This window comes from Cyrtonyx montezumae, unplaced genomic scaffold (assembly GCF_038088225.1).
Source record: "Cyrtonyx montezumae isolate F1298 unplaced genomic scaffold, pur_monq_1.0 scaffold_2, whole genome shotgun sequence".
NCBI lineage: Eukaryota > Metazoa > Chordata > Aves > Galliformes > Odontophoridae > Cyrtonyx > Cyrtonyx montezumae.
In genome coordinates this window covers 45277522-45301342 of record NW_027071936.1, presented here as the reverse complement: position 1 = coordinate 45301342, position 23821 = coordinate 45277522, and the positions used below count along the sequence as shown (strand labels likewise).

Genomic DNA, 23821 nt, shown 5'->3' with positions numbered 1-23821 from the left:
TAAGTTTGAAAGCAATTTTATACTATATTTACTTATATATTTTACCATGGACACAAACTATTCAGAAACTCACCATGTCTGTGTCTGAAACAGGTCCAAAACTGGTCACGTATATGTTGGTGAAGACTTCAGTAATACTATCTGATATAAAAAGAAAAAAAAAATTAAATCTGAAGTAATTCAAATTCTCTATACATAGATTTTTGACATTTTGAGGAAGTTTATGTCCTAATTTTCTTCTTTTCACCAGTACATTGTGGTAAACACTGGAAGTCTCTACCCCATGAAATTATACTGCAACTATACAAAGAAGTTAGCAGAAAGGAGTTTATCCACCTGAGTAGTACAATTCAGTTAAATTACTACACAACTATCAGAAACTATGCACATATTTCTTGTTTTCTAAAAGCAAAAGTAACTACACTGTCTTGGACTTAACAAGGGAATACAGTTCTAAACAAAAAAAGCCTTTGTTGCAGAGGTGTTAGCTCTGTTGTTGCACACCATTCATATTAAAACCTTTCTCATTCAAAGTTGTTTTCTTCATCCTTTACTGCCTTTTCAAAGCTAAAATGTACTACTCAGCAGTGCCCTACATTTTAATAGAGTATGTTTTTACTGTTATGTTTTAATATAATCGTTATTTCCCTTAATACATTATGCTCCCGAGACATTGTTATGATACCGTAAATACTGCAAATAAATAAATAAATGAATGAATGAATGAATAAATAAGTGCTTCCCAATCATTGGAGCCAGACAGCCATGAAATCAGAATATTAAATATTGTACTGCAGGGAAAAATAATTGCTGAGCTTTCTGTCTTCAGTTTTCAATTAGACTAAAAACTGAATGGTATTCACTAAGAGGGACAGCACACACTTGCAGGAAATTTCTCACAGCCATTGCCAGCTGCTGTCTGCATTCAAGAGAGTCAACACAAGCAATTCTCTGCCTTAAAGCCATTTACTAGCTGGGGAAGGAATATTTGAATTCATCTGCACTTTGACTCAACCCAGAATTTCCCATTCCTTAAAACAATATAGCTGCCTGCTATCTGGGTGATCTTGCTACTCTATTGTAATTTTTTTATTTAAGCATTATTAAATATGGATAGTTAATAGTTTCTATATTGTTAAAAACTACATTTTGACAATTATGTAGCACAGAGAGATTTTGTATATTTTACTGAAGTCAGTAATCAGTGCCCTCTATTGGAAGAATTCAGCAGTACTCACCCAAGACTGGAGATGTTCTACCGGCCACTAGGCAAAGGCAAGACTGCTGCATGCACAAAGAGCAGTGTACTGTCAAAAGGATGTAGCTACACCCAGTGCAGAGATGGGTGTGACACAGTGCTTTCAGCTAGCTTCTGGAGCGTAGAGAAGAAACATTCCTACTTTCTCACTTTCAAGGAAACTTCATCAACCCAACACTAGAAACACACTTAATAGAATACAGAACTTAGTAAATCCTTTCCTTCCTAAAATAACCTATCTTGCCAGATTGCTTCTGCTTTTTAAACAAATAAATAAAGGCTAACTCTTAACTATATGTCATTCACACACTCTGAAATTTCAAAATGCACATTTTCCCCTGGACACCAGAGAGATGCTTATTTGTGTGATAGAGACCTCAGTAATTCCATATCTGGCAGCCATACACAGGCTGAGTTGATTTCTACTACAAAAAGCTTACAAACTATTTTTAATTTGATGGAAAACAGAAAGCACTGGGTCTGCACTGTTCTTAATATACAACAAAGATAAAGTAAACATCAGAAATACAATACCAAAACCACAGGTATAGTCCAGAAGTCTAGTGACCATATGATGCCTGTGGGAGAATTGCCATAAAAAGAATTTTCTCTCCAAATGGTTACTTGGCACAGGCTGACACAAAATGGAAAGTGACAAGACAGACTACTCTTCAGGGGGTAAAACAGTGCTGCAGACACTAGCTGTGAAATTTGGCCTGTATGACAACACACAATCCTAATTACAGTTTCATGAAAAATACTGATGTTACAAATATATCACTGATGATCAAGTATCCCAGCAGTAACTAATCAGGACTAATGTAATTACATATATATGTAATATTAAGGAACATTATCAAAAGCCATAAATACATTTGGCAAGTCTGAATTTGCCTCCTTTCCATCCCAAAAAAGAGTTATGGTTGGAAGCACAGTCCTCTTGTAATTTTGCTCTAATGCAAAATGTTTTTTGCATCTAGCATATTTTGTCTTTACAGTTTGCATATACTAAATCAAAGGATGAGGGATCTTCACTTTGGCCTTTCATTTTAAGTTTTAATTAAAAAAAAAAAGAAGAAACATTCCACATTCTAACTTCTAACTACTTCTACTAAACGAGCAAAGAAGACAGATTTAAGGACAAACAATTGACTGAAGTTGTTGAATAGCTATTACAGCAGCTTGTAGAATACTCTTGTTAGTATGACTTTAAATTAAGGTTCCTAATTATCCTTGGATTCGAGAACATGGAGTGGAGAAGGAATGGATGTGGGAAAGAGGAGACATTATCCAGAGATTCTTAGATACAAGAGCCTCATTTTGTGTTATCATAATTAAGATTAGCACTTCAATGCATATAAAAAGTACTGGGGCACATTCTTCCATGATCGCCTCAGGAATGAGAATCAATACAAATTAATTATAGACATTTTTTTTCTGTCCCCAATAAATGCTTTAAGTCAGCATAGCTCCAGGTAGTGGTGACAGCAGAAAGTTCCAATGCAACCAACTGTTATCCCCTGAAGTGAGGATTTATCCTAACTGCAGGTACTCCACCAGGCCACTACTTGTTGAGGACAAAAGAAGCTGAAAAATTAGAACAGATAGGAAGACAGGGAAAAGGAAGGATATAAGAAAACAGAACAAAGGAAGACAGAAGTAAAAAAATGACAGAAGAACAAAAAGAGGAACTGGCAGATTTTTCTTTCTTCCTCCTTTTCTCTCTTAAGATTCTGCATATTTTAAGTTTCTATTCATATATTCTACACACAAGGAAAATTTTTCTTAAAGATGGAAGAAGCAGAAGTTTATGAATAACTCCATTTCTGATCTGTTAATATTAGCTGTCTGAGCCTTGTGTCTACTTCTTCACTGTTAGTTTATTTTACTGTTACAATATTCACCTGAATTACAAACATGAACTCAGTGCTTCATAATCATTATCTATGAAGAAAAAAAAGTAAATACTTTTTTTTTTTGCAACAAATATTCTATTTTTCACTTTGAAAAAATGTCTGTATTAAAACACACCATTTTGTCTCAGTAACTTACTAAAAATAATTCCCAGAAACAAAGCACAGTTTCAGAAGGACTATTGGTTCAGAATTCACCCAGCAGGCAACACTGCTACAGGCTTTTTATAACTCATATTCTGTTAAGAACTACTAAAGTCATCACAGTCCCTGGAGATCAAACAGTTCTGGATCAAAATTACTTCTGCAAAAGTCAAATGAATAAACTCAGCTAACAAATGTTCACTGCAATATGTATTTCTGAAGTCTACTTTTCTGAGAAAAATTAAGGACATGGTAGATTCATGATAAAACGTGCTTTTTCTTTAATCAATATGCCAACACCTCAGTAAAAGGTTGATTTTCAAGAGCTTGTAAATCAATGTAACCTTAGTACTTTTGAAAAACAGTCCAGACAAACCATTTTTTTGGAAGAAGGGGTAGCTAACTCATTTATACTTGTGATCTCTTAAGTTATTCCAAATTGTTTCCTTTTAAAGTTAAGCAAAGAACCACAAACAGGAATGGGTAAGAATAGAGTTTTCACATTTGATTTTTCCATTAAGGAAAAAAAATATCAAGCAGAGAAATTAGATATACACATATAGATTCTTTCATCACATGGAGTACTCTGAAATTCAGCAAATATTGCTTGGCTATAGTAGTACTGTTTTTACCTTTAGCAGTTGTAACTGTTGAAAGAGAAATATAGCTTAGTTTAGGCCAATTACTCAGAAGATAGAAGCTACAAGTAAGCAAGCTGTTTCAGATGTTTTTCAAGAACTGGCTTCAGATGATTCTCTTTCCTTACTTGATCTGTCATGCTACTAATATTGAAAAAATGAAAGAATAATAAAAGTATTAAATACACCAAACTACAGATTTATAAATACTTATCTCTGTTTAGCTGGGAGGTTTACTGTGTGTTTGAACAACATTTAGTATTCTATCTTCACAGATAATAGAATCAAAATATGTTTGGCTGGTTCTAGGTATGCTTAAAATAAAGAAAAAGGAGTGTGCTCATCTTGAAGTCTTCAGATGGAACCATCAGCAAGGTCCCACTCATTTCTTCGCAAGAAACTGCAAAGAAATCTATGAATATGCAGAGGTTATGTTCACAAGAAAGCGGGCTAGTAGACTGGACTGGATTTCATTATGTATTCAAAATTTTAGTCAGAGGAACTAAAACCATAAATCCAGGGTTTGGACAGCTAAAATAAAAGCCAATCTGCTTTTATCCAAAATTATCAAAAGTACATGTTGGTCAAACTCAGCATTTATAATATACATACACAGTTTCTAATGTATAGCATGAAAGCACTTCTCTTTCTCTTAAGAGAATTATTTTAAATTTAGAATAAGTAGGACCCAGGAGAACACTTCAAGACTGTAACTGAAGGGCTGCTACAGCATGTAAAGGAAGTGTGAAAATGAAACACTATTCTTTAATTACATCAACAAAAAACAATAAAAAAGGAGGTCAAGTTGGAGTGATGAGGGAACCTTAACTGAGGATTTCTGAGTTTTGATGGAAATGCTGTCAAAAGGTTGATATTACTTTAATTATTTTCCTATAAAAATTATTTAACAAGAATTGACATTGTTCTGATATTGTAATATGGTCTCCAAGGACTTGGTTGGCAGTGTTGCCCAAAGGCTTTGAAATTGTCATTCATAATACAAATCAGAAGTTGCACAGGTGAAACAGCTAGAGTCTTAATTCAAAACACTTTGAACTCAATGAACTGCCCTTATCTGACAAGTTCTTTAGTGCATCTGTTGACAGCTGAAGTCACTGTTTTGCTGGCAGAAAATAAGGGAGTCAGAGAAGGTCATGAAACGTGGAGCCATGAGAATAGCAAATTCCTCTGGAATGCAGATATTTTAAAGCATTGTTCTGCCAGTTCTTTTTTTTTTGTTGTTGTCTTTTTTTTTTTTTTTTTTGTCGTTTATTTGTTTTGTTTGTTTTATTGACTTTTTTTTTTTTTTTTTTTTTTTGCTGGGAAGACAATTTCTTAACATGAAAGAAACTTCTCTTTCAAATCTCATCTTTAACAGTGCTTACCAGTAAGACCAAGTAATACCTCTAAGAGCTACTATTGTAATAGTTAAGTCTTAGTTACCCACAAAATGTGCACAGAATCTAAGGAAGTTATATCTGCAATTCATATAATCAGCCATTATTTCCACAGTCAGGTAATTTTTTAGATTTGTCTTGTTTGTAAGTTACCAGTGTAAACTATAAGAACACTGTTTCCAACTACCAAAATAAAAATTTAATCTATGAATGAAAAGCTTAGATCCAAGCAATATTTGAGGCAAAATTTTAGCTTTGTCTGTAATATTAACTTTTAACATAATAGGCCTCATACTCAAGTTTTAAAAAGTCACTTGTGGGTAGGGCTGAAGATATAACTTAGGTTTCTGTTCATCTTTCTAACTAGATTGGAGAAGCTCTGCAAAGTTATTTAAGCTACGAGTTTCCACTGAAATCAATAAAGTTAATCTGAATGCCCCCATGGTCCAAATCATAATGACTAAATTTTTCACTTACATTTTGTTTGAATCTCCCTTGTTCCCAAACTACTGTCTAGCACTGTCAGTACCAAAAATTCCCTCACTACTTATATTTTCACCTTAAGGCAAAAATGTCCTGATACCGCCAAGCAGCTTAAAGAACTGGCTTTCAACCAAGTCCCAGTGAATTCCTCAAACTATGTAAAATTACAGATTTTCTAGGCCAAAAAGGCACAGAGAGATAAAGCTAGAAAACAAGCAAGAGATTGATTCCACAGCCTAGCAATACTCATGGGATGTGGCCAAAGTCTCTGCTCAGTATCTAATTATTTATACAAAGCAGAACAATTCCTTCCAAAAACTGAGGAAACATGTCCTGTTTTAGAAAATTCACCTTTGTGGCCAAGCCAGATCCAGATACACAGTAACCTGAGTTCATGTATTTAATTTAAATCATGCACTTGACAAGATTTGCTCTCTCTCACAGGTTTTCATCATCCCAGCTATCAGCTCATCTCACTGCTCATGTGTGCAGGAGCTCATTTCACTGCTCACAAGCAGGAATAGCATGAGCAGGGGACATACCACAGTGAAAAGACAATGTGGAGACTGGTAGCATTTTCCAACCCACACCTGGATGTTTCACCTCTGTTGTCAAGAAATAGTTTTTGCTGCATACCTCTGTTCAGCACTAGTAAATGGTTAGCTGGATAGAACCTTCACTTACTTTACTAGTTTCATGAGCTCTTTTTGCAGACAGTTATGTCCAAACAATTTCCAAGGTTTATCAACACACCTATCTTTCCTTAAGTTCCACAAAAGATAACTAAGTGTTCAAAGTAAAGAATTCCACTGTATATGACATCCATAAAAACAAGACACTGCCAAATAAAAGTCTGTATGGGGTGAATTAGCCACAGACTGTGAGTAGCTCTACAGTCCAATAGTATAAAAATCAGGTCTCAGCCACAACTCTATATTCTATTAAGATGCTTCATACAAAATCCTTTCCCCAGTGGAAAAAAACAACTCTTCCAGAATCACTGAAAGTCCTGCATCTAGTTTACATGATTGGAAAGCAAGAGAGATGGATTCAGATAAAATTTTTCAAATCAAATAGAGAATAAATAATGTTTAAGCTAGAAATGCATTGCATTCCTGACAAGAAGGCCATTTTGTCTGGCGCAGCTCATATCACATCAGAACAACTAGCTTGAATTCTGCTGGTACTTAAACACAAGAGACAGTTCAAAGCAATTCAAAAGTGCAAACAAACAAACAAAAAAAAAAAGATACTCCTTGCCATTACTGCTGAACCTCACAGACTTCTGGTACCTCAAGCAACATTTTTCCAGTCCTAACTTTTCCAGAACCGTCAAGTGATTAAGATAGAAATTAATTGCCTAGACATATTTCTGGATTTTTTTCCCATCTTTTAAACAGAGTATTCCTTCAATTTGCAGGTTCATAGTAAAGACATTATTATAACTTGGATGATTTGCCTGTATAAAAATTTTAGACTATTGGGCAATTATAAACTGTAGTCTTATCTGTGCTACAATGGGAGAAAAAGTATGCTGAAAATATGAAGAAAAAGTTAAAGGAATCATTAGGAAGGGCAATCTAAACATATGGGTAATAGGAAATCTGTTATCATAAATCCAGACTTCCTCAAAACCCAGTAAATTTCAATTTGTTCCATTTTAATTACATCCTCATCCGGAAGGGAAAAAAAGAAAAAAGAAACCAGCTCTAAAAGAAAACAAATATGAGGCATTTTTAGTTTGAGTAATAAAGTTCAGTAGAAACAAGAAAGTGAAAATATAGTCGAGTTTGGTTGGAGTAAACGTGGTCTTACTGAGATAGCTTACTTGAAAGGCTAAAGTGCAAAAGTAAAAAAGAATTTAGCAAACAGACAAGACATTTGGCAGCAAATCAAAACTACACAGCATTCAAAGAAAGATGAAATATCAGCATTTAGCTGTATCCCTTTAGACACTACAGCCTCCACCAGGCTGCAAAGAGATTGCATATAATAACCAAGTTGAGTAACAAATTGGACCACTCCATTGTTTAGATCAACTGGATGAATGTGACAAAGCTAAAATGAAACCTAAACACTGTCTGAAGAATGAGACAGAGAAAGAAAGAGAGAAAAGATCAAGTCTGGAAATGGAAGGGAACACACTGACAAATTAAAGCTGCAGTGATTTTCACCAGTCTGAATCAATGCTGTCACAAGCAGGGATGGCCAAGTTATTATTTCTATAAAACCATATTTCTTAGAAGTTTGTCTTATTAGAAAGAACACTGTAACACATAGGTAAGGCAGAACAAATTTCAAAATTATTTCACATTTGAGAAATTTAGATTTGGAATATTTTTCTCTTTGTAAAATGTTTGAATTTGATGACCTTGGTACTTGAAGTCATGGACATCTTGTCAAATCCTTCTAGGATGATTTCAGGTTTAATCTCTGCTATATTCCAAGTCACAATATTTCCAAATCACCACATTTGACACACGCACACTGCCAGAACCTTTTGTACTCCAAATCACATCTACTCATAAAAATTACTATTATTTTATAACACCAGCATCTCTCAAATTTCTCTTTCTCATGAAGTGGCTGAGTCTGAATTTCTTAAGATATGCCTTTATTGTACAGCAACTCCTGACCTGACTCACTTGATTTTAGCTTTTAGTATAATTGCAAATCAAAACTACACAGAATTCAAATGAGAAATAAAACATCAACATTAAACCCTATTGTATACAGGCACAGTTGTTTTCCTAACCAAGGTCACTCAGTGTAGATTTTCTTCAGATTAGATTTCAGGAATCATTTTTTTTATGCAGTTAACTTGTCAACAGTGAAAGTATGAATTATGAGGCTGCTCTTCCATATCTTTTGACAACAGTAAATTTTCATAATTCTCTGAATGAGGTCAAATCTCTTCTGTAGCAGATGTGAGATGGCTACAAAACTCCTAGCAACACACTGAAGAGAGTGACCAAGGAATTGTGGTAACACACATGTAATGCATACATTATTACACCTTTTTAGTCACATCATACTTTCTAAGCTGAAACAGACACTGATTCAAGTGCTTACTGTGCTTATAATTAAGTAATTAACATGTGGGTGGCATGCCACAGCTCACCAAAGTCAGTGAAAAAACCTTCCTATGACAACTGTGGGCTTCATGTGAAGCCTCTGGAGAATAACTACCTCTGTGGTCAGCCACAATGAAAAGAGCTGGAACCTTGGAGATAAAAGTTGGGATGATGATCTGAGAAGAGTCATCTTCTCTGGTGGCAAACACTCACTGTCACTACTAATCAGGATCTTCCCAAGGCTTACTGCTATCGGAGCAAGGTACGAAATTCACATGTTCCTGTGGGAATCAACAGACTTAAGAAAGCACTGAAAATGAAGATCCTTTCAGATTTATGTATACACGGTTACTAAATTGTACAGTCATTAAAAATAGATCTACAGTTCTTTTTTTCCTTTTGCTAGCTTTCTGCTTTGCATTCAAGCATGACAAAGAATCAGTGGTAGAAAATAGTAACTTTATTTAATGCAGCAGTGTATTAGTAGGTACTCAGTGCATTTTTTGCAGCAGAAGCTTTGAACATATTTTTAGTAGATAATACTGCTCTTTCTTTCAGTCTTTTTCATTCATTCTTAGCTGTCTCGAGGTAACATTCTTCAGACCACTTCTGTCAGGAGACTGGGAGCCATTACTGCCTTTTCTTTCTATTCCCTCTAGTGTATGAGACTTTCTGCACAACATCAGAGAGCAAGAGTAGAAGGGAGTCTATGTTATAATAGCATTTCAGAAGACTGAGATGTGTAGTAAAACAAAAACAAAACAAAAAAAAATACACACCACTCTAATCCATTTATCAACCAGTCAGCAGATTCTATTTTAAGGGATCTTATTTCCTACCATAAGATATCTGAAATATCTATGAATTACAGAAGATTAATATTTACCTAGACTAATCTAGCATTTTCAAAAAAAAATATTAGTGTGGATGTACTCAAGTCAGCTGAATGTAATTTGTATGTTAACAACTCAAAGTACACAGGTTTCCTGAGCACAGAGAAACATTCTTTGCACTTCCTTGATCCCTGCAATTGCTGATATGTAAGGAGCAGAAGAAGACAGGTATGGTCTTTGAGAGACAGCACTAATCAGACTGGCTTCTGATGCCAAGATGTCCTCTTTTTTTTTTTCACATTTTGGGTTTAGCATGAAAATTCATGGAATGACCATGGACAATAAGTTTTTTTTATATAAACAGAACCAACAATGAGTTCATACTTTGATCCAACAGAGATTCATATTAGTAGTTAAATGAAACAAGTAATCCACAAGTGAACTAAAAATAATAACACAGAGTTATAAGGGCAATCCTTTTTAAATCCCAACATGTTACAGTATTGTCAGTTTCTCTTTTGCTACATAGTTAATAATAAAAATGTTCTGACTTTAAGGTTGTGTAATATGTGCCTACAAAAAGTGTACTACAGACCTCAAAACTACCATGACTGAGTCACTTGAATGTCCCCAAGCTGCTTTACAGATAGCAGCATTTCCCAGAATCTCTTTTAAAACATACTCCCTGAATACTCCCAGGAGTCTGGATTAAGCAGCATCAAATTTATCTTTTATGGTTGCTGTGACAAAATAATTCCCCTCTGGCTGTCCATGGAACTTTCAGAACCTGTTCAGGCTTCTATATGTGGACAGGCTATATAAATGTGATAACGCTTGCCTTTTAATATTATCAAATTTTTTTACAGGCAGAAAATATTAAATGATTGTCTTGGTCACACAAAACAACTTTTTTTTTTTTTAATGTTAACATGACTTTAATTAGAACCTGTATTATCCAATTACTTAAATTACATGTTCTTCAAAATATATACTATGGCTTTCTGAGGATGCAGATAGCAAATACCACAGAATGTTATTTAAAGCAGTAGGTTAATTTAAACTTAGTTATGTTACACAGTAGCATAAGAAATTATCTATTCATTTTTCTTATGATCATCTGGAGACAAAATACTCAGTAAAAAGGGTATAGAATTCTATGACAGCTTGTAATACCCTGCAGACTGAAAGGTATTAGTCAGGATGCATCCATTCTCTTATCTCAAACAACAGGCATTTATATTTCTCCCTCTCATCATTATTTATTTATTTATTTTTCCTGGAGGAAAACAGTTCAGAAACCGTATGAGGCAAAGTAGAAACAAGTTCACATTTAAAGATCTAGTAGTTCATTGTTTGGTACTCAACACTGCGGATGGTGACAAGGACCTTCAGTGAAATGTCATGCCTCCAGGATGACAGAGGGGTTCTTACCAACATAGCACTGAATCTAAGGCGACACTTCTGTGTTTTTTTTTAATTATATATTCCAAACTATTGTTGTTCCCTAGCCACTTCTCATCCAAAGGATATTCCTTATTCAGAATGAGTGAACCTATAAACTGTGGAAAAATACTATTGACTTCATACAGAAAGAGTAAAAAGGCATCTACAGTAAACATTATACTGTCAGTGAGAAAGAAATAACTAGACAATTAATCTGATGTATTCAGGGCAGGAATTGTCTGTTCAGCCCACCTCTGAATTCTCAAAGTCAGACACAGACTCTCCCTTCTTGCTCTCTGGTGTTGTGCTGAAAGTCTCAGACTAAAGGGTTAACACAAATAGATCCCGATCTCCTTACAGAAATGGTCTGAAGAATCTGTTATCTCAGAACTGAAAATGGATGCAAGAAAGAAAAAGTAGGGAATGTGCTGGTAGACAATTATCTCCCTTAGATGAGAATTAGCACCAAGCAATGGAGACCAACAAGGAGATGAAGTACGCCTAATGACAGCCCAATCATTCATTCACAAAACATATTGTTTTTCTGCAATTCAGGTATTTAAGGGATCCAAAAGATATAATTTGCAAAATTAAAACAAAAAACATGATAAATACAAATGGGTAAATCCAGGAAACTACATTTGCATGTAAGATATCAAACACAAGCAACCTTCGTACAAATCAAAGAAAAATTGCTAAAAAACTGTGAGTTTTCCAGTTGGAATATATTTAATGTATAAACCTCCCATCCAGTATGACTGAGTTGATCATACATTTGTTCATTCAATTGGTCAATGATTCATTCAAGTCAAATCAGTGTTAGAAATTATGAGACCCACAGAAGTATCCAGCATGGTACGTGGGCTTAGAAATATGTATTTGTTTCACCACTATGTGGTGGACCATACTTCCCAGTTACTTAGTCCTTTAAAGGTCACTCCTTCTGCAAAATAATCTGAGTTTTCCAATGCATTTGCTATCTCATCACTGTGAGAAAAGCCACAATAGATTTATAAGGAACACGTACATTTCATAGCATGCATCAGTTTTCGACTGATTCTTACTGAACCATATATCTGAACAAAATGATAGCACTGAATTTCAAATGTAATCAATTATATTACCATAATATGAGATTACGAGACAAAAGTTTCTACAAATACAAAGTAAGCAGACAGAATATTCATGCTTTTCCCGAGAGAATTGCAGATTAGGACTTCTGATGCAGGATATCTACTAGTTCAACAAAATAAACATGCACAGAATCACAGGACAACATATGTATGTACAGACAGACAAATTAATGTTAGATTAAAGTAAATCCTGTATCTGACTGCAGCTACTCAACTTTACTAAAATGTTTTGTGTCCTTTGATGTGTACTATAATCTCAGGTAAGAGGGAGATTGATTTATGGTAATTTCACAGTTAAGTGATCTAATTATTAAATAGCTCTCAACATACGTCAAGGAATTATGGAATTTAAATCAAGAGTTATGTGCTACAGAGTAATCATACAAATGGTTCTCAAATAGCAAAACCACTTTCAAAAGATTAGCAGGATCATACCTTTCTAATATACAGACAATTTCAGAAAACTAGCACTGACATATCCTGCATTATAAGGCGAACTATTACTAGGAAGATAGTGATAAACAAAACTTGTTTCAGCTTGAAATTAATTTAATTCATGCATTAAACTGAAAATGCAGACCTAAAATATGTTTAAAGATTAATCTTGACATATTAAAGTGCTTTGATTATCATTAAAATATATTAGACTTTTGACAATATTAATTCAGAATCTTCTATTGATGCTTTAATTTAGCAGTTTTACAGCACAAAACCGTATCTGATATACCTTGCACAGTTGTTTTTGAGACAGATGACTCATAACTGAAAAAAATTTATTTCAGAAATTTAAATACACACATTAATTCTAATGGTGAAACTGATTATTTTATTCCACTTCCAATTTTCCAGTGGTATCTGAAAAAAATATCATTCAGCTGTCTTAATCTGCAAGGTGTTTAAAAGTGGCCAATGTTTCATGTCACTGTTTTCTCTTTCTCCAGTCTCCATTTCTTTTATCCCGACCTCCTGCCCCTTCCCCTGTTCCTTGCTCACAGTATTTTTTCATCTTGTCACATATTAAAATAAAGCTAGGTTGTTAAAAAGTAGTTTCATATAGTTTCAAAAGTGCTTTCATATCTCTTTCTTCCTAGAGACTTTGAAGCTACTATTAGAACTTAATAGTAGCCACTAGCATGAGCCACTAATACCAACAGCTGATACAGAGACATTGTAAAAAACCAGTAGCTGCAGTCTTGATGTATAGGCAATCTGAGTATTCTACTGCATTATCCTTGTTGATGAAGTACCTCTCTCTCTACATGCTACATATTCTAGAAATTGGATGAACTAGTTTGTGCGCTGACAATTATTGTTACAAGCTGTCATGAAATCGTGTCTCTCCAGGAAAACAGAAGTGGTAATATGTAATCAGGAATAACAACAGAAGCAATAGACCTATAATCTCTAAGTCATAGAATCTTAGAACAACTCAGTTCAAAAAGGACAGGCATCTGAAGGTCCAAGGTAGAGCTGACTCTGGGGATAGGTCAGGTTGCCCAGGTCATATTCTATTTCTTCTTTCTTTTCTGTGTCTCTAAAGATGGGAGATTTCAAGAAAACTCTGACCAACCATTATTTCTGTGACTGTGATGAAAATCACCGCTTTTGGCCTAGTAGTTTTGAGCTTACTTATTAAAGCTAAGGTGAAAAGAGTTCAGATTTCTTCTCCTTTTTTATCATTTTACATGATGACTTATGAGTATAGCGTTTATACATTATTTTCAACCACAATCAGGTTTGGTATGAAGTAGAAGCTTGTTACATTATGCAGAATATAAACACATAGTAAGAGGTATGTCTCATGGCTGCTTTTACTACTAAGGTACTAAAATACAGCAAACAATTAAATAGATATTTGACATTAGAAGCTGTAAGAACTAAGTATAAAATTAAAAAATAAAAGTGCAAAGAAGCTGAAAGTCTTCTGATGTCTACTTAATCCCATGCACTTTGTTTTGATTGAAAATAAAATGTCAATACTTTTGTCAAAAAATTGTTTTGAAAGAACTAGTTACAGGCAACTACTTGCTTAAAGATTGGTCACTGTTGCATAAGCATAAATTAACACAACTAAAACAATGATGTTGACTGATATAAAGTAAAATTTTACTACCATTTTTTCCTTAAATTCAATGTAGTTCTAAGATCCATTTTGCCAACTTTAAGAAGGACACAGTGTTCCGAATATTGTCAGCGTCCAAAATACATTCAGTGAATTTTTATTTTTAGATCAGTGCTGGTTAAACTGTTCCTCACCAAAAAATTTTAAATCTTCAAGTGCTTATAGAGTTGAATAAGAGATCTTAATAGCTTCAGCTATTCTTCTTCTTCAGCTAACACTCTATTTTGGTGTAAAATATAAGATCTGAGAACATTCTGTATGTGCCTTATACCAAGAATTAACAAAACAGAACACTCTAAGACTGCTCATCTCAGCAATAAGCATAGCATTAGTATAGTATTAGTATTTATTAGATAGTATTTTTAAGTACATTTAAGTGTAAACCATAATACTATTTTTAGTTATGAAATCTATTATTTGTTGCTACCAGCACTAGTCAATCTGAATGAAAAATAAATCCTTATTATGGATAGCAAACTGACTGTAAGATTTCTATAATATGGTAAGAAGTCTTACTGGCAAGCAGTAAACACCTTGGAGATCTGCAAGGCCACTGGAATGCACCAGTTCCTTAGTAACCTAAAATGAATAAGTCACTAAAGAAAGATGATGTTTGTCTTAGCCTATCAAATCTGGCTGAACAACTAAACAGTCCTGTCAATCTGATTTATAATAAGCTACAATGATCTCCACAGGAGCTTGCAGATACCATAGTACATACTTTTATGTCTTCTTAATAGCATTTATACAGTCTTGGCGTCATCAGGATAATTCCTAGTATTAGAAGCAAATGCTGATACACTGCCAGGAAAAAAAAAAGTATAGAATATGCATACTCAGTGAACTAGGAGATCCTCTAAACAAGATCCCTTATAGGCATATAAACTTCACAGGAACATACCTAGATTATTTATTAAATGTTGTGAAGCATAACACCTCCTACAATCACAATATTTTGCATAACTGTAATAAATTTATTTTTCACATCTTCACTGTTGATTTATCCAGTGACTTTCATCTTAAAGAAAAGCCCCTCAGCCAGTGCTCTATTCTATAGCAACTTCACTGGTTTGATTTTTAGCAGAAGAAAATTTGAGGGTTTCTTTTCTTTTTTTTTTTTCTCCATAATTATTCATTCCATAGAATGCTTACAGCTACTGAGTTAGTTCTGTTCTTGAAATTTAACAACACATGCATTCCCTGTCTGACCAGTTAAATGCAATTTTCTTATCTTCTTCCTTACTGCTTTTCCATTTGTTTACAAAGGAATCTTTTTTTGGTTGATATACATTACCTGCAATTCTAACATAAATAAATCTGAGTCTCTTTTGGGCTCCTCTGAAAGCATTATGGTCAGATTCCAAGTGATCCTCAAAGAAAAACATACATAAAAGTGCTAAGGTAGCAACCAGACTATGCAAGTGAATACTACACCTTTTCTTCTACAAACAGTAGCAAAAGCTTTCCTTTAGAACCATTAGTGAAAGCTTCCCTGTAGTGTTATGCAGCAAAAATAGTCCAAGATCCTTCTTTTAAGCTGCTCTGAATGTGTATCAAGCACAATGAAATTGTCAAACACCTCCAAAATTTTAATTCCCAGATAGAGGACAACTAAAGTAGCTACAAAAGTTTCTGAAACTGATTCAGAACACTCTGAATCACAGCAACATATAAATATACTGCCCTAAACTTAGCACAAGCCAGTTTATCAACATATGATGATGGCCTTGTTTCCTAGCAACTGAAGACATACAACTCTTTGATATTCACGTGTGGATATATATATATACACAAAGCTCTCCTGCCTTGGGAAAAAGAAAAGATTCCCTTTCAGTTGATATACTGAGCACGCTATACACAACTTGTAATCAACGAGTTTGATTCTTCTCACTACTACACTACTTCAGTTCAGTAATATATATCCAGTACTGCAAAAATGGATGGGCACACCCTTAAGTGTTCGCTGCTCGTCATCTCTCTGATCAGCAATAATCTTTCTCAGTTCTCTTTGATATTCCTGTTAAGTGAAAGGTAACGGAGTTTCTTGCTAAAGCAATCCAAAGATGTGAAAGTCATCTTATAGCTAAGATGGATCCTCCAAAATGGAACCACAGTGAAATTTAGTTTTCACCTACTTACTCTCTGATCTTCCTCAATTTCTTTTAATAACCAACATTGATCTTTGTAATTACAATAAGAAATTGTTCCTGAAGCTGGTTAGACTGATTAGTTTGTGGAAAGATTCTCAAGTGGTACAAATTTGTGAAGCTCCTTTCCATGTCAGTATTATCATAGGATGGCTTGGGTTGGAAGGGATCTTAGCTTCACTTAGTTACATCTCTCTTGCCATGGGCAGGTTTGGCATACATTAGATCAGATAGCTGCTGAAAATCGGTTATCCAAGCTATAAAGTCCAGTTCTCCATCCTTTTAATATCCAAATGCTATTTTCTGCCCTTAACACATTTTATTTTTTAATTAGCTCATGTATTCAATTGTATTTTGTAATTTGGGAAAGGAGGATAAACAAAAACTCTACAGCTGTTGCAAAAGAGCAACTTCAAATGTCAGATAGGAAAGCAGTCTAACTAGATACAGTAAGATAACTGAAGTACCCAATGTAAGATCAAAATCCCATCACCATTTCCATCCTCTCTCCTTTACTTCCTCTTTTCATACTTAAAAGAAGATATTGTTTAAACAGAAAAAGTATGTTATTTCTACTATGTTTCATATACGTATCAAAATATTCAAAGAGTGGAATGTCTTATTCTATGACCCTGTTTACTTTAATTATAGCTGTTCAAGGGGCAAAAGAAAGCAGAGAGTACAGATGGTTTGAATGTAGCTTTATCTCAGGTTTACTCTGTTGTCTCGCTGTTTAAAAATCTGAAATCTCTTTTGCTTCCTTGCTTTGTTTTAGTGCCCATTGTTTTGTGGTTTGTTTTTCTATATATTACTAAAAATCAAAGTATTTATTGAAAACTGGAAACATTATAGAAAGTAAATAGAAGTAATTACCTTTCTGATTTTGAAGAATATCATTAAAAAACAAAATAAATAAGTAAATAAATAAAATCAAACTTCTTATGATTTCTCATTTGCAAGTCTGTATTTCATTCAAATTAGTGCTAAGCGACACATTCATTGTGAATGGGAGTTGTTTTAAAACAGAACTTCACATTTATTTTGATGTTTGAACAGAAATTACATGGAATGTTCAGGTAAAATAGTTCATATTGAAAATGCCAGTGTAGTCAAGGCTGTTCCAGCTGCAATCCAGTGCTTAGCATAATATGAGTACAGAGAAAATCTTATCTACCCTTGAATACTCCCACATATATCCACTCCCATGTAGTACATCTGGGTATCGCTTCAGTAATATCAGACATCTCTAACTTCAGAGGACAGTGCAGTGTCTTCTTTTTACTGCCCACACCCATTTTGCAGGTTACTGCATCACTATAGTGATCATGCATCACTCAAGGATGCCAGGTGCTAGGAAGTTTCCAACAGACATAACTTGTTTTTACAGGACTGCTGCATCAACAGTGAAAGTTAAAGCTGTCCTAATAGTACATGCCAAATAATTCAGTTCTGAGGTGTATCTATATATCAGTAAAGCACCAAGATACACACTATAAACACCCACACAATATCTTATAGTAATATAATTCATAAACCTATCTCTAAAATCAAGAACAAATTCTCAGACAACTACTGAGTTCAATCTATATACAGTCTTTCAAAGAGCCTGTACATTTCTATTTTATTGTCAATAATTAGCTAAAATAACCAACTAGCACTTTTTATTATTAAAAATGTTTGTGAGCTGAATAATTATTTACAGTGAGACAAATTTTGCTGTAAGACATCTGAAAATGTCTTTCACAGAGGGTGAAAGTGGGTTGGTGAATAACTCTTGCTTTCACAGAAAGGCTTTAAAAGAATCCATCTCAGACCCTGGAATGTTTTGTTTTACTACACTGTGATCTCAGAGTTAGCAGTGAAGCTACTATGCCAATGGAAATGTTCTACTGGTTTCAACTAAATTATTTCAGACTTCCATGAATGCAACTGGAACAGAAGTGAACTTAAGTTATATTAAATTAATGACATACGGCATGAACAAAATATTGTTTCTAAAAGGCAAAAGCCCTTTTAGAAACTATTAGGACTCACTAAGCACATAGTGTCTTTAAAATAAAAAAAAAATAATAATTTTCATTTTTCTTTTTGGAGTACAGAATAATAAAGAAAAGCAAATAAAATGCTATAAAATTCCTGAAATAGATTACTCAATAATTACTAAGCATTATCCACAACACTGTTTGGCATATTAAGTACCATGGATTATCTGAAATGAATCTTATAATAATTCTTTTAAACTATCTGAATCCATCAATCCACAACTGAACTATTCCTGCAGATTAACATTAATGCATCATGAATCATCACGGTTTAATATGCATGACACAGTTTCATTTTACACATGTTCTGCATGGGTTGATTGCTGTGAATGCCAATATCAAACAGATGTTAATTCTTTAATTTTTATGCTCCCAAAGCATATTTTAATTAAGTAGGAGGCCTGACCAAGAAAAAAAGGGAGATATTTGAAGTAGATAAAATGGAAAATGTAAAATAAAAATATGAGAATATTAGTTCTTAGATTTCATCCCATCAACAATTAAAATTTCAATTTCAAAAGAATACATGACATGCAAAGGAATTGCCAGCTGCTCTCACTAAATGGCATATCTTTTTTTTTTTTTTTGTAAACAGTAAAATATTTTTTCAATATTTTCTTAATAAAATCCATGATTTTAAAAGCTCCACAAATTAAACTCAAGCTTTGTGATATTGAATGCTTCTGTAAATTACCTGCAAGGCTTTGTATGTTCATACTATGTCTAAATTATTAAAATCAAGTATTCTGCAAATAGATTGAATCTCCATGTAAATATCACTGTACAGACTCATATCTATAATGCTGCATGTCTTATTTTATGGATTATGTAAATAAAAAGGTCCTGAATGTAGACTATTTCACAAGCTTCCACTGTACCAGAGGTCAGAAATGAAAATGAGAAGATACTTCAGGCATTGATGTATAACAAGGAAGCTGTTGCCAGGCAGTGCTAGCTGCCACTTCATGCTGTGCCAGATGCAAGCCAAGATTCTCCAGAACCAGAGCAGCAGAAGAGCCACAGGTCAGGATGGAAGTGTGTTAAAAACTCTGAGTATTAAATAACTCCTAATTTGATCAAATTGAGTTGTTTGTGTAATTTCCATGGAAGTCAGAGCAGATTTCTAGCTTTGATCCTGATCTTACTGAAGTCAATGGGAACAGAAATGGCTCCCAGGAATTTTGTACTGTTTTAGCAAGTTGAAACAGCCTCCAGCTGAAAATTACCATTATCAAAACTATTTTGAAAAATGATGATAGTTTTGTTATTAATACATAAATATTTCTGTTACTGGGAATAAATAGCATATAAATAGTATTAAAATCTAGACATTGTGCCCCTCTCCATACTGTGTAGATCATTCTGTGCAGTAATGCTTCCCAGAACAAATAAACTGTTTAAATACCTCACTTGCATACTTACACAAGCCAGTATACAGCTTAACTGACATTGTGGAAAAACAAAACAAAACAAAATCAAAAACAACAACAAAAACTGACAGCCATGATGCAAATGCAGTGAACTTGGTCCTCCAGCATTCCTTCCCCCCAACACACACCTTCCCCTTTTTTTCTCCAAATGGACAAAAACATTCAAGATATCTGGAAACGAAATTTTAATCATCCATCATAACCTAATTTTAAGGAAGTAAACAATTCAACATTCCCATTGGATTTACTGGGACAAGGAGTTAATCTAAAATGTGGATTCTACATGCCATTAAAAAAACAAACAAACAAAACACTTGTGCAGATGTCTGTAAACATCACACTGCAGAGAATAAAGCTCACATTGCTTCTTCAACCAAAATTCCCTGACCAGAATAACAGATTTAGATGTTATTTCTGTTTTCATTCTATTTCACTATGTTAAATCTCCAGATTTTTTTTCTCTTTAACTTAACAAATACATGTAAAAGTGCCTCCATCCCATTCATAGATGTTATATTCCTCAAACTTCAAGTGATTCATGGATGAATATAGAGTTATAAATAATTTATCAAAATACATATCAGTTGTTAGGGGGAAAAGAAATCCTGAAGGAAGAAAATCAGTGCATAAAATCTGAACAGTATAACTGACTTTTCAAAATCAATCTTTAATTGTTTTTATTACCTCCTAATCCAGGTCTAAGACGATTATCATAACCATCCAGAAGTCTGTCTAGAATTCTTGTAAAGATGGTGATGTTATTCTTAGCTTCATCTTCCAGGGAGTCAGCCAGCACTGATCTAAATGGACATTTTACATTTTAGAAGATACACTCAACATGCAGTTTTTACAGGCTGGCCTTAAATATTTACCTTGCTGCCCTCTAACGTGAAGGGTGTAATTAAAAACACAGAATTTAGGTATAACATTCAGAAACATAATAATTAATGGCACACCACTTAAAATTTCCAGCTAGTCATTTTACAGTAGTCTCTAATTTCAGACAATGCTGCATCACAGTAAGGACCACTACAAGCCCCACTAACACATTTGGCTGGCCAGGTACAAAGGCTTGTGATCCCCAGGTCCCTCTGGCACGTCACTCCCACACTACTCACTGATAACCCCAGTTCTCACACATAAAACTGTCTCCTTCCAGCTCAGTCCTATCTGTCTTCACCTAACTGTACCCTATCTTTGGATAAATGCTGTGGATATGCCTCCACCCAATGGTCATGTTAAGTACATGACCAGAGAAACTAACGAGGGAAAACTCCAGCAATCATGCTCAGGGAGTCCTCTGATGTCAGTATTCAGTGGGTGGGAACAATGATGCTGACTAGCGAGCTGCAGGATAGCTGCGGATAGCCTTCCTGTTTTTAAAATGCTGTTTTGATACAAAAAGCTCTACCTGACATTTCACTGGGTGCTGGCAAACCTTAAAAAACTATGATAGAAAAAAAAAAAAGAAATGAAGCATTAAGAAGATTCTACAATCACCAATTGCATCAAACTTTCCCAACAGATAAAGAGATATTCTAGCTTTTATGGACTGTGCATTCATGGAAAACACTAGGGGTTCAAGCAGGAACCTGGTGTTCAGCCCGCTGTGGTTCTGAGCAGTCCTCCCAGACCTGGGCACCCAAACCAGAGGGCTTCTGTACCAGGGAAACCCTGCATGCAGAAACCCTTACACATGCAAATTTTAAGTACAGTGGGTGTGAAATGCATGAGCTGAGCTCATCTGTCTTACCTACTTAAAACCAGAGTATTAGTATCAAGAAAGCAGGTCATCATTCCCTACATGCATCATGCCACATTTGTACTCTTTGCAGCTATCTACTTGTTTATGATGAAATTTTGTGTATTTCTTATCTCTAAATAAGCTGATTAGGACCTTCTGGATGAATAATTATACCATAAAGACAAGCACATTTTCTGAGTAAGGTAAGGAAAAAAATGATTAAAGACATAGTATTTTGCTGGTCCCTGACTCAACAGCATGGAGGAAGCATTTAAATGTAAATCATTGCAGTCTGTCTTTCCATTACACAGACCATGTAGTCAACCACAATCACAAAACTTACAAAACAAATATCAAAATATCTGTAAAACAACTGCTCTGTGAATTTATTCCTAATTACTGGATAGGTCCATTTCTTAACTGTATTTATGTGCTCTACGTATCTGCCATTTTTAAGCTTGTTTTTGAGATGTAACTGGTTCTTGAAGTCATGATGCCATGACAAAACTGGCTCATTCAATTATATCCAATTAGGGTCAGATCCTGCAAACTTTACTTTGGCATAAACTCCTTCATTACGCATGCAGCCTCACTGACGTCAGTGAGATTACTCACTTGAGTAGGGTTTGCAGGATAGGATCTGGCCCACTGTGACTCAACTAATATTGCTCTGTAGTCAGGGACAAAGTGAAATAGGAAATACAGTTTCAGGAATTTATTTTGTTCTCTAGAAAGTAGAGAAAAAGTGAATGCAAACGTTTTAAAACAGAGGGAAACTACATTATTTATGATGTGTACCATTGTAGGGCAAGACCTGCTGCAGTGAGAACCAGAGCAAGTAAATCAGAGTTACAAACTACAATTAACTGCATGTTTAGGGACCGTGGGAAACACAAAGCTAATTATTTAGTTAAAATTATCTTCTGCGGTGTCGTCACTCTAAAAATGGGGAACTTAAAACAGAATTTAAAAGTTGATTATTAAATTAAGGCATTGTTTTATTGTAAGCAATTATGAAGTTGTATGCTACCTCCACCTAGAGGTACAAAGCTTAAGTGTCATCTGAAATTCTGTTACGTTGACCAAAAAAAGACACCAAAAAATAGACATGCCCAATGTAAAAATAATAATAAAAACGAGGGGAAAAAAATCGGCATTATTTTAGAGACCATGAATTGCCTTTTGATTTCAGAATCACCTATTCTCCGTCGTAACTGCTCTGCACAGCACACAATCACTGCAATAGGGTAACTCCAGTAAATAAAGCTCTCAATACAACGAGGCACTTAAAACTCGGTGCTTCCTCGACACCACGAAATCAAACACCGGTTCACGGTCTGTTGCAGGACAAGTTAAGCCCACAGCATTAGCTCTGGATACTATGTAACACATATGCGTTATATGCATGCGAGCGGCTAAGAGAGGGCTTTTATTACGTTGCTCCTCGCTCTACTTTTATAACCCCTCACGCAAGCCTACCCACAGCGCCTATGCCTGCGCCGAAAGACGCATCGAGTATCCTCACCTTGTGGGCAGCCACGCCAGCAGGGCGAGGAGCAGCAGGCGAGTCCCGCGGGGTGCCGGCTGCCTCTTCATCGCCGCGCTCCGCACCACCTGCAGCCGCGGAGAGAAACACAGAGCCGCGCTCAGCCGCCGCCGCCGCCGCGCTCCAACTTCACCCGGGAGCGGTGGCACTTCGCGGGGAGCGGCGGGTCCTGCAGCACTTCGCGCTACGGGCAACTTAGTGCATCTCCATCTTCCCCGGCGATCGTGCTCTTTGCGAAGAGGCAACGGATGATCAGAAGTGGCATGTGAGCAGACGCATCAGATGCTTTCCTCTTCCGTAAGCTGAAAGCCCCAAGACGAGCGGGGAGGGGAGGCGATGGGGGAAGAAGAGACACACACACAAAAAAAAAAAAAAAGGAAAAAGAAAAAAAGAAGAGAGAGAGAGATGCGTGTCTCAGAGCGCGAGGTTTAACCATCTCTAGTCTCAGTTGGGGGCACGCCGGGGGGACCGCAG

General features: G+C 35.2%; 1 protein-coding gene across 1 annotated transcript in view; it reads right to left on the bottom strand.

The window, feature by feature from the left end:
* GABRA2 (gamma-aminobutyric acid type A receptor subunit alpha2) overlaps positions 1 to 23592 on the bottom strand; it is a 57937-nt gene extending 34345 nt beyond the window's left edge. The window contains exons 1-3 of the mRNA XM_065737071.1: positions 23327 to 23592; positions 20742 to 20857; positions 74 to 141 (exon numbers count right to left, since the gene is read on the bottom strand). Coding sequence (XP_065593143.1) covers positions 74 to 141; positions 20742 to 20857; positions 23327 to 23397 — 255 coding nt within the window. The 5' untranslated portion in view covers positions 23398 to 23592. The remainder of the gene's footprint in view (positions 1 to 73; positions 142 to 20741; positions 20858 to 23326) is intronic.
* Between the last annotated feature and the right edge of the window lie 229 nt (positions 23593 to 23821).